The sequence below is a fragment of the Tyto alba genome, unplaced genomic scaffold (assembly GCF_018691265.1).
Source record: "Tyto alba isolate M040663 unplaced genomic scaffold, T.alba_DEE_v4.0 Super-Scaffold_200000100656, whole genome shotgun sequence".
In the NCBI taxonomy this organism is placed as follows: domain Eukaryota; kingdom Metazoa; phylum Chordata; class Aves; order Strigiformes; family Tytonidae; genus Tyto; species Tyto alba.
Genome location: NW_024881285.1, coordinates 500564 through 511195, shown reverse-complemented (window position 1 = coordinate 511195; position 10632 = coordinate 500564). Strand labels below are relative to the sequence as shown.

At 41.5% G+C, this 10632-nt stretch overlaps 1 protein-coding gene across 1 annotated transcript in view; it reads left to right on the top strand.

The window, feature by feature from the left end:
• Positions 1-384: 384 nt before the first annotated feature.
• Positions 385-10632, top strand: part of LOC104363929 (ATPase MORC2) — a 51045-nt gene continuing 40797 nt past the window's right edge. The window contains 4 exon segments of the mRNA XM_042793961.1: positions 385-415; positions 1393-1461; positions 8373-8463; positions 10081-10189. Coding sequence (XP_042649895.1) covers positions 1422-1461; positions 8373-8463; positions 10081-10189 — 240 coding nt within the window. The 5' untranslated portion in view covers positions 385-415; positions 1393-1421.

Genomic DNA, 10632 nt, shown 5'->3' with positions numbered 1-10632 from the left:
GTGGACTTACTAAATTTCTTATAGGCAGCTTGACAGAAAAAATGTAGGTATTGTTTGTTTCTTACAGGAGGGGAGCTCAGAAGTGTGTGCTTATTTGAATCCCTCTTCCACTTTAATATGACTTTTGTTAAAAAGCCAGTGATACTGTAACTAAGCTTAGTTGTGTGGCAGCAGTGTCTTGTGCTGGAGTTTGGGTTCAAGTAGGTAGGCAAAAAGTAGAACAATGTGTCTTTTAACTATTTTGTTAGTGCTGACTCTGGGGCCTTTGTGGACTTTCATCTGTGCAGCCAATTAATTTTGGAAATTATTGCACCTGCCTGGATTTTAGCTTAATTTCTATTTGACATTTGAATACTGATTGTGTTTTCATTGCTTTGTAGAGGTGCAGATGCCACAAGAATAGACATTTATACTGGTAAGTCACTCCTGCTGCTTCCGTGCATGTCAGCAGTTAAATCAGTAGTTAACTTGGATTTAGGTTGCAAATGTGTGTTATGCCTGGTAGAATAAGAGTGAGGGTGTTTATGCCCAATGCTGTGTTCAGTTTTGGGCCGCTCACTACAAGAAAGGCATTGAGGTGCTGGAGCATGTCCAAAGAAGAGCAATGAAGCTGGTGAAAGGTCTAGAGAGCAAGTCTTATGAGTGGCAGCTGAGGGAACTGGGATTGTTTAGTCTGGAGAAGAGGCCGAAGGGAGACTTTACTACTCTCTACAACAACCTGAGGAGAGGTTGTAGCAAGGTAGGTGTTGGTCTCTTTTCTCAAGTAACAAGTGTTAGGATGAGAGGAAATGGCCTCATGTTGTGCCAGGTGAGGTTTAGTTTGGATATTAGGAAAAATTTATTCACTGAAGGGGTTATCAAACATTGGGACATGCCGCCCAGGGAAGTGGTTGAGTCACTATCTACATGTATTTAAGACATGTAGATGTGGTGCCTAGGGACATGGTTGAGTTGTGGACTTGGCAGTGTTAGGTTTATGGTTGTACTCGATCCTAAGGGTCTTTTACAACCTAAATAATTTTATGATTTTACTGCTTGTCCTATGCCCCAGTGCCCGTCGTCTTTCAAAAAGTAGTACCTTTACAAATAACTTGGGCAAGCACTTAGATCAGCCTTTGGCTGAGGTCAGGTAAAGTGAGTAGCTGTTTATGCTGCATGCATAAGAAACCTGCTTTTACAATATACTCTTGTAGCATATATTTACATACAGTTTAAAGTGCAGAAGTTCTTAGCCATTCTGTGACAAAAAGCCGGTGCTCTCTCTTACAGCTTAGCTGTACTGGGGTTGTGAAAGTCCTTTTTGTTGTGTTACTTCTGTTGTGAACACTGATTCCATTTTATGGAACTTCTAACTTTTGCTTGTGGGAGTAGTGAATAACTCTTCTCTTGTAGAGCGACGGGAAGACCTACGAGGTGGATTCATGCTGTGTTTTTTGGATGATGGAACGGGAATGGATTCAAGTAAGTGACAGGAAGTTACACTTGCATTTTCGATCTGAGGTTTCGTGTTATGGATTAAGCTGAATTAACAGCTTGGTTCTGTTGAAAGGGGCATGTTCCATGCCTGGATATGTGTTCCTACCTCTGCACTGCCTCTTTTGCACTGTATCATATACCAAACTGTTTACCTTTTCAGTTGCAGAAAACTAATCTGATCAAAAGAAAATTGTTTTGCTGCTTTATAGAGTTGAGTCAGCCTGGCCTGTGGTTTTCCAGTACACTGAAGTTGACCTTGGGGCTGGAGGGAGAGTAGTGTAGCTAGCCAGAAGAAGAAACAAGCACAAGCTTTGATGGGCATAAGCCTTTTCGCCATTAGAGGCTGCCAAGCAGTTAGTGTATCTCAGCTTTAATAAAAAACTGTGCCATGCCAGAAATTGGAAAGCTTAGTTTGGACGCATTTTGCAGTTGTTTCACCATTGGCACTGTGATTGAGATCAATACTTGACAGTATGAAATCTTGAGTGTGAGAGGAATGTAACAGATGTAATTCTGCGTTGTCATAAGAATTGATGTAAATCCATGTTGGATCTAGCAGGAGAAAAGCCTCCTTGCTTTGCTTTAGCATCAGTGAACAGCAGTGTCATCCTACAACACTTTGTGTCTTGAAGATGGGTAAATCCTCCTGTGAGGAGCTCTCTACTCAGGAGAAAAGTTAGGCTAAATTGGAAGGTTTTGTAGAAAGTGGGAGATGGGTAAATATGCATCAATTAACATATTTGTTCTGATCCCTCAGAACTTTAAAATCCTATTGTGGTATTGTTGTGGTTTAACTCCAGTTAGCAACTAAGCACCACACAGCCACTAAGCACCACACAGCTACTCACTCCTCCAGTGGGATGAGGGAGAGAATTGGAAGGGTAAAAGTAAGAAAACTCATGGGTTGAGATAATGACAGTTTAATAGGGAAAGAAAAATTTGTGCATACAAGCAAAGCAAAATCAGGAATTCATTCACTGCTTCCCATTGGCAGGCAGGTGTGCAGCCATCTGCAGGAAAGCAGGGCTGGCTCCATCATATGTAACGGTGACTTGGGAAGACAAATGCCATCACGCTGAATGTCCCCCCTTCCTCCTTCTTCCCCCCAGTTTTATTGCTGAGCATGACGTCCTGTGGTCTGGAATATCCCTGGGCTCAGTGGGGGTCAGCCATCCCAGCCTCGTCCCCTCCCAGCTCCTTGTGCACCCCCAGCCTACTCGCTGGTGGGGTGGGGTGAGGAGCAGAAAAGGCCTTGACATTGTGTAAGCACTGCTCAGCAATAACGAAAACATTCCTGTGTTACCAACTGTTTTCAACACAAAACTAAAACATGGCCCCATGCAAGCTACTATGAAAAAATTTAACTCTAGCCCAGCCAAAACCAGTACAGATATGAAGCATTTAGTTCTGTTTATTAATGCTTATAAAAATACAGTAACATCTTTGATATGCAGATTTGTGACCTGCATGAAGGAATTTATTTTGAACCCTAGATAGCTTGTGTATTCTCTGGAATACAATTAAGGATGCTAAACAGGTCTTCTGAGAGTACTTTTCTGTCACCAATGGAATTGAAGGAAGCAGTTAAGCCCCAACTGTAAAACAAGTTTAGAGACTTAACTGTGGTCTTCTCACAAGCCTTTGGATCAGGGAGAAACACAGCCTTTTCTGCATGTCTTGAAAGCTACATGTTTGTCTCTGGATCAAGAGTAGGTGTCAAATGTCAGTTCTAATGCTTCAGAGTCTAATATCAGCTTTTATGCTGTTGTTGCTCCCCTATTGCTGATTTTATGACAAAGTGGGATTCAAGTATTGGCTATGTATTAAGTTGCTTCTTTTGTCTGATCTTTCTGCTAAATCTTGAAGGATTTTATCCCGATTTTGGTAGTCTGAGATACTCTGTAAAGGAGATTGGCAGATACTGTGGGTTGTAATGATATTTCACAGTACTGTACATCATTTACAGCAAATACCATATACTTTATGTCCTTTGACTGTCTTGATGTCAAAGTGAGGTTCATTCTGTGTCTGAAAAAAGTGTTGTTTTTTCTTTTAATTTTAAATAGGCTGTGAAGTTATCTTTGGCCCTTTCCAGGACATTGCTTTTCAGAATGTAAAATTGATATGCCAACTTTGTTTAGCACTTTCAAAAAAGCCCTTCTTAACTTTCAGTGGTTAGAGACATACTGTTTCGATGCAGAGTCTAGCTCTAGTGATCACGTCTTCATAGCTTCAATGCTGGATGGTCAGAGTAATCTTGATATGCATTTGACAGTCACTTGACCAAGAACAGCCAGGTAGAAACTCCATCTGCTGCACTGGTTGCCTGTAAACGCAAGGCAGAAGTGGGTCGGGAGAGTCTGTTACTCTGACTCCCAACATATGCCCCTCTGTTTCTGTCCCTGGCTGTAAGGGTCTGAGTTTTAATTTCTTATAATGCAGATCTACCAGTTTGAAAGATGATTTTAGGAGATGTCAGCAGAAAACCTTTTATTGAACTTTTCTGCCTTCTTATGTTGAAAATAGCATCAACATCCATACAGATTCAACAGAAATCATAGAGCTTGGGAGAGTTTTATTTTTCCACATGATAATTCTAATTAAGGATTATTTTTATTGTACATAAAGCTGACATGTTAAGAAGAAGACCTACATGACTTGCCATAGTGTTGTTGGGGCTCACACTAGCATGTGATTTAGCATGACTAGATTTAGCACCCTGTCCCATCACGTCTTGAAAACTCCAGCAATGAGGGCTCCACCATATCCCCGGGGAGGTTGTTCCAGTGATTGATTATTCTCACTCTAAAAAATTTCTTTCTTATACTGAGATGAAACCTTACCCAGTGCAATTTGTACCAGTTGCCCATTATCTTTTCCATGTGGCTCGTTGTGAAGCTAGAGCCTTTCTCCTCTTAGCTGTAGCTGTCCTTTAAGCACTGGAATACTGTGATGAGATTCCCCCTGAGCCCTCTCTTCTCCAGGAAGAGGAGACCTAGCTAATTCCATCTTTTCTCATAGGGCAGATTCTCCAGCCCTTTGATCACCTTCTCTTTTGAACCCTGTCCAGTCTGTCTGTGTGTTTCTTGAATTGAGGAGACCAGAACTGGACACGGATGTGGCCTGGCAAGCACTGAGTAGAGTGGGATGATAGCATCTCTCTCTCTCTGTAGTAATGCCCCTGTGGATGCAGCCCAGGATCCCCTTTGCCTTTGTTGCTGCAGCAGTGCACTGCTGACTCATCTTCAGCTTGTCCACCAGGACCCCCTTTCAGCAAGATTGCTCAGCCACACAGATCCCTGCCTGTACTGAGCTCTTTGGTTATTTCATCCCAGGTGCAGGACCTTGCCCTTCCCTTGAACTTCATACACTTCTTGCTTGACCACTCTTCCAACCTGTCCAGGTCTCTCTCTAAGATGGCTCTCCCTTCTGATGTGTCCAGCTCACCATCAGCAAACCCGGGGAGGGTGCTTTCAATCCCATCATCCAGATCTCTTACGAAGATGTTGAACAGTGTGTGGCACAGCGTTGATCCCTGGGGGACCCCACTTGTGACAGGCTGCCAACCAGCGTAAAAGCCATTGATGATCACCCTCTGAGCATGACCTGTGAGCCAGTTCCCTACCCATCTTGCATACTACCTATCCAGTCTGTGTCTTGCCAGTTTGTCCAGGAGAAGGTTGTAGGAATGAGTGTCCAATGCTTTGCTGAAGCCCAGCTAAACAACATCCACTGCTCTCCCCATGTTGACAGAAAGTGCTGCCTTGTTGTAGAAGGTGACTAGATTGCTCAGGTGTGAGTTACCTGCGGTAGATCCTTGCTGGTTTATCCAAATCACCTGCTTCATTTTAAGAAGACTAGTTCCATTGCTTTCCCAGGGATTGAAGTAAATATATTAGTTCTTGCTCTTTAAACTGTATTTGTGAAGTTTGGAAGCTCAAAAGAGCTTTTATTTTACTGGATGCAGTTTAAGTACTAATGTCTTGGTTACTTTATTAGATCCTGTAGTTTTGAAATACTGTTTATCCAAAGCTCACAGTGTTGAGAAATTATGTTTAAATGTAACTGAGATTCTAGCACTTATTTTAAAGTGTGTGTATACACTCTTACGTGTAGGCAGAGACACTTGGGTAACCACTCTCAGGGGAGTGGTCTACATATTTCTCAGTGGAAAATGTCTCTTCAACCTTGTAGCACATTGATGATTCCTCTCAAGTTAACAGATTTTTGAAATAAATCACAGTAACATATATCAAACTGATTTGTCAGTCACTAGCTGTGGTCAGCCATTTTCCTCAGATGAGTGGGTGTCTTGTGTTTGTTACAGTGGCAGAAGACCTCAGAGCTTCTCCCCTGTTCCTCTGTCCCAAGGAAAGCTTGACTGGAAGTAATCTTGATTTAGGCTGATTTCCCCCAGGTAGTAAATTAGATACTCTGGCTCTGGGATATTTTTTGAGGATGCTGTTGAGTCTACTGCAAGTACTCTACCTAATGTGAATATAGCAGATGAATTTATGGAGAAGGCAGGAAGAATAATTTTCTGTGTCCAGATTGGGACCTTTAGTGTATTCTCAGCTGGAGAACTTGAAAATATGAGAGGATTCTCCTCAAAGGGTAAGGCCAGGTCTGACTTCAGTGGCTGCCTTGTGACCCATAGCAGGGGAGAGGGGAGGTATGGCTTGTGACCCATAGTGTAGGGGGAGCAGGGAGGTTTGGCTCATGACCCATAGCGGGGGAGCAGGCAGCTGCCTGCAGGGATGTCGGTGGTGCGTTGTGTGTCAGCAGGCATGTGTGCTGTAACTGTCTGTCATTCAGGAGGATGCTCTGTTGCTGTCCTGGAGGACCAGCAGTCAGGAACTAAACAGCTCTTTCCCCCTGTTCTTCATCCCAGGTGTCTGATATTTCTTATTAGACAACTTTTTATCTGTGCCCTTGATTCCTTTTCTTGGGCTCTGAAGATCAATCTGCCGTCTTGAGTGAATTCCTTCAGATTGTTTTTTCATCTGTTTGGATTACATTACCCTGCTTTTTGTTGCCAGGGAGTTTGTTTTTTTTTTTTTAAATCCAGTAACTCTGAGACACAACAAAACGAAAACAGTGTGACTAAAATAGCCTGAAGTGAAACTCCCTTTGGAGCCTTAACTCAAAAAAGCTGAAAGAAAAATCATTTGTACCTTGATTCTTGGGAGGCAGTAAAGATTAAATCTTTCCCAAAGACAGCAAGCCTGCAGCAGAGAGAGATGCTTCCTTGCTCCCGAGTAGTCCCCTCTGCTTGTCATTATCTTCGCCCCTCTGCCCAGAAGGAAGAATCTTTATAGGGTGGTGTTGGACATCCAGCATTGAGTAACAAACCATATGCTTACCTTTTCTGAGAGAGGAAATGCTTCAGACAATTACTCTTTACTCTTTTTAGGCTTGTCAAAGTTTTTTTAAAAACAGATGTTGATACAACATTTTGTGTAGCAAAAGCATTCCAGTAGCCCCTTTTCTGACCAGTCTTTAAAACTAACACAGTGATAGTAATAATAGTAGTATCATAATACTCATCAGTATCCTTACGCACATTTCAAATATGAGATAATCTAATGTTTTCTTTGTTTGACTAGAAAATACTGTAGTAGGCTGAAGGAAAGGAAGATGTACTCTCATCCAGTCAAAAGTTGGTTTTGAAATCCCTGTGGAGCTCCATTATGGACATACTGAATTGAGGCAATGAGGTCCTTGCACAGTTGTTCTGTATTTTCACCTTGTAATTGAGGCTTTAAATCTGAATGTCATTTGAATGGAAAATGGCATTCTGACACCCAGCTCAGTGATTTCGTGTTAGACCAATGGTATTAGTACTAAACGTCTTGCTGTAAAAGCTCACTGGCAGTACTACCGGACCTGGGTAAGTCTCCCATATGCTTAAATCCAGCTTGTCCCATAGGCTCAGCCTCTGCTTAGCTGGCTGGTGGGGTGAGTGTTGTCCCATGCTCCCTCACAGCTTGTGTACGCATTTGAGGGCTGTAATTGTTGTTAGCCTTCCTGTTAATCCACTTCGTGTTCCTTGTCTCTGGAATTGCATTACATTTCTCTCAGTAAATTCTATGGAGAAATGATTACTGTCTCTTGGGGGAAGGGAGAGGAATTGTTCTGTCCTATGGATGATGTTAAAAGACTTTATCCCTTGAACAATAGAAAGTCTTGAACTAAAAATGACAGACCCTCTCAGCTGTAAAGCCATCACGTCCTTTCATTTTGTCCTGTGCTAATAAAATACTCTTAATTGCTGTGGTACTTGCTAGTAGTGCCTTTTTACCCACAGCTGTTCTGCTGTTGTTAGTCCAGCAATCTGCTGCAAAAATGAGCTTTTGTATTACTAGTGCATTATTTAATCATAGCGTTCCATTCAACACCATGAAGAAAAAGTAATGTTTATCCTGAATTCAAGACCTTTTTCATAGTACTGACTTATGCTCTGGTGCCAGTGGTTTCAAGTCTGTGGTGTCAGCAGTACAGCAGAGCTGCAGCATCCCAGGATATGTTTTGGTTTATTTTCAGGTTGATAACTGTGGTGGACACAACAGATAATCTTGTGGACATTTTTTTGTAAAAAGAAGTGTCTTTATGCAGTTCAGATGGGCACTGGGCTAGTCTGAAACTTTAAATTCTTTTTGTCAGCATAGTGGCATATGTACACAGCTTCGGATAATGTAAATGCCATCAAGCGATGTGTATCTTACAGGGCTGTATGGTAGAGCCTCAGGGTGAGGCTTTGGCTTAGGCTTCTGGCCTCTTCCATGCTATAGTCTTTCTCTGCTACTTACAGTGGTGAATAAGTTTATCTAAAAGATGTGTATGTATGTGTCTGTATATTAAAATAAACTTTTTTTGTTTCCTGTCTCTCATTCCAGATGAAGCTGCCAGTGTTATTCAGTTTGGCAAATCAGCCAAACGATCACCTGAGTCAACTCAAATTGGACAGTATGGGAACGGCTTGAAATCGTAGGTATAACAAAAGGCAGCCTCCTGAGATTATAGCGGTTAGAGTTGAGAATGTAAATTTTTTTTTTTGCTTGGAGGTGTATATCTTTTTTTCCCATGAGAAAAAAAAACCAACCAACCAAACAAAAAACCCCAGATGAAATCTAAATAAAGATGCCATGGTTTGGTAGACAGGAGCTCTATGAACATCTGTAGTTCTTCAGTGGCAGAGAAGTCTGTCCAAAGCTGTTGACAGTGTTTTGCCATTATGTGTGTGTGATGCAGGTGATACAGATCAGAGCTGGGGAGAAAAAAAAAAAATGAAAGAGCAGGAAACAAAACCTTAATATGTCTGTGGCAGACAGATAGGAAAATCAAAGCAAAATAGTGTTGCAGCCTCTCACTAGGAAAGTGATCTGCTTCAAGTCAGATGGACTTAAACCTTTTATTTTTTTATTAAATCAAACATGCATTGAGAAAGAGGGGAATGATGGAAGGAATGAGAGGAGTGTAATTAAGTGGCAGAGAAATAGAAGTAGGAAGGAATTCTTACTGGTAGGAGGGGATTTGCTAGGAAAGAGAAGCATGTTTGCTGTGGTGAACTGATGTCTGGGAAAGTTAGAGGGCTTTTATGGCTTACTCTGATCGGCTGTTCTGCTTTATGGTGTTCCATGTGGCTTGATTATTTATATGCATCCTACTGGGGAAATCTGTGGGACTCTTATAATCTGGGGGGAAAGAAAAAAAAGGAATGTGAGGGACCTTGAGATACTGTTCATACAGCTGCAGTGCAGGACAGTTCCCAAATCTTGCCTATGCACTTCAGGGCAGATTTCTGTCCTATTCTTGACCTTGAGCAAGAGGCATACTATATTACAGCTAAGAAATGCAGACTGAAGCCTAAGCATGCAAAAGGTAGGCTTTGGTATTTTGTTAAGCCAATCTAAAGAGAACGGAAGTGACAGAACACTAATCCTTCTTTTGATGCCATGTTAATTTTTCTCTGTTAAGGTCTTTTTGGACAAGTTGGGTAATAGGGGAAAAGAGAAGATGGGGAAGGCACTATTAGGGGTAGGATAGTGGGGAGGAAGATAGGGCTGTCCCTTTTTGTGACAACTAGCTGCTAAGTTGCATTAGCTGAAGTGTCAGTGAGTCTTTTGAATTAGACATTAGGAAATAAATTGTCTGTCTCCCAGAAACTTGTCTGCTGTTACTCATTCTGTGCACAGCAAAATGAAGTGTGCATTTGCATTCTCACCTACATTTCTGCTTGTATATTTTAAGGTTATTGTCACATCTTACTTTAGTAATCTTTTTTAGATTTAAAAAAAAAATACTTTTTTAAAAAAACTTTCTAGATTGTATGAGCCTGGAAAGCAGCACTGTACTTTGCACCTTTTAACTGTAACTGGTGTTAAATGTTTTGAAACGTTACGAAAATGTCCAGATTGAGATACCTTTTGAAAGTAATGAGATGCTTAGAGAGAAATGGTGGTTATTGTTTAAGCCTTTCTTCTGCCTTACCTGGTATTGGCATCTCATAATTGAACGTAATGGGAAGAAAACTCAGTAATGCGGTCTGTTTTCTAGAAAGTGTTGTGCATCAGGTGTAACATGCAACCTGAAATGTGTCTCCAGGGGTTCCATGCGGATTGGGAAGGATTTTATCCTGTTCACAAAGAAAGATGACACCATGACTTGCCTCCTCTTGTCACGGACGTTCCATGAGGAAGAAGGCATTGATGAGGTTTGCATGTACTTTGTTGTAATGAACTAATCTGGTGAATGCTGTCTCATCTGAACTTCCCTAGCTCTCACACAAGGAGTCTATGTCAGTGTTGATTGCCACTTTGCTTGCATCAGTGTATGGTTTTCTCTTGGTGATACACTTGTAGGGTTTCTGCAAAGTCATCAAAGATTTTTTTTCCTTTTGGTTTTAATTCTGTTTGAGAGGTCTCTCCAAACTACAGCAAGTTTGAAGGGCTTGTTTTGGTCCCTTAAAGTTGCTTACACTGAGTTCAGGACATGCCCAGACTTCTTGCATTTTCTTTGTCCCACAAAATTTGAGATGTATTTAAATTTATTGCTTTGTTTTGATTTTCTTTAGAGAACTAAAGGTATGATTGAAGTTGCTACCCACAGGCCATAAACTCCAGCCATGTCTCTTCTTTGGATCTTTTCATTTTTTAA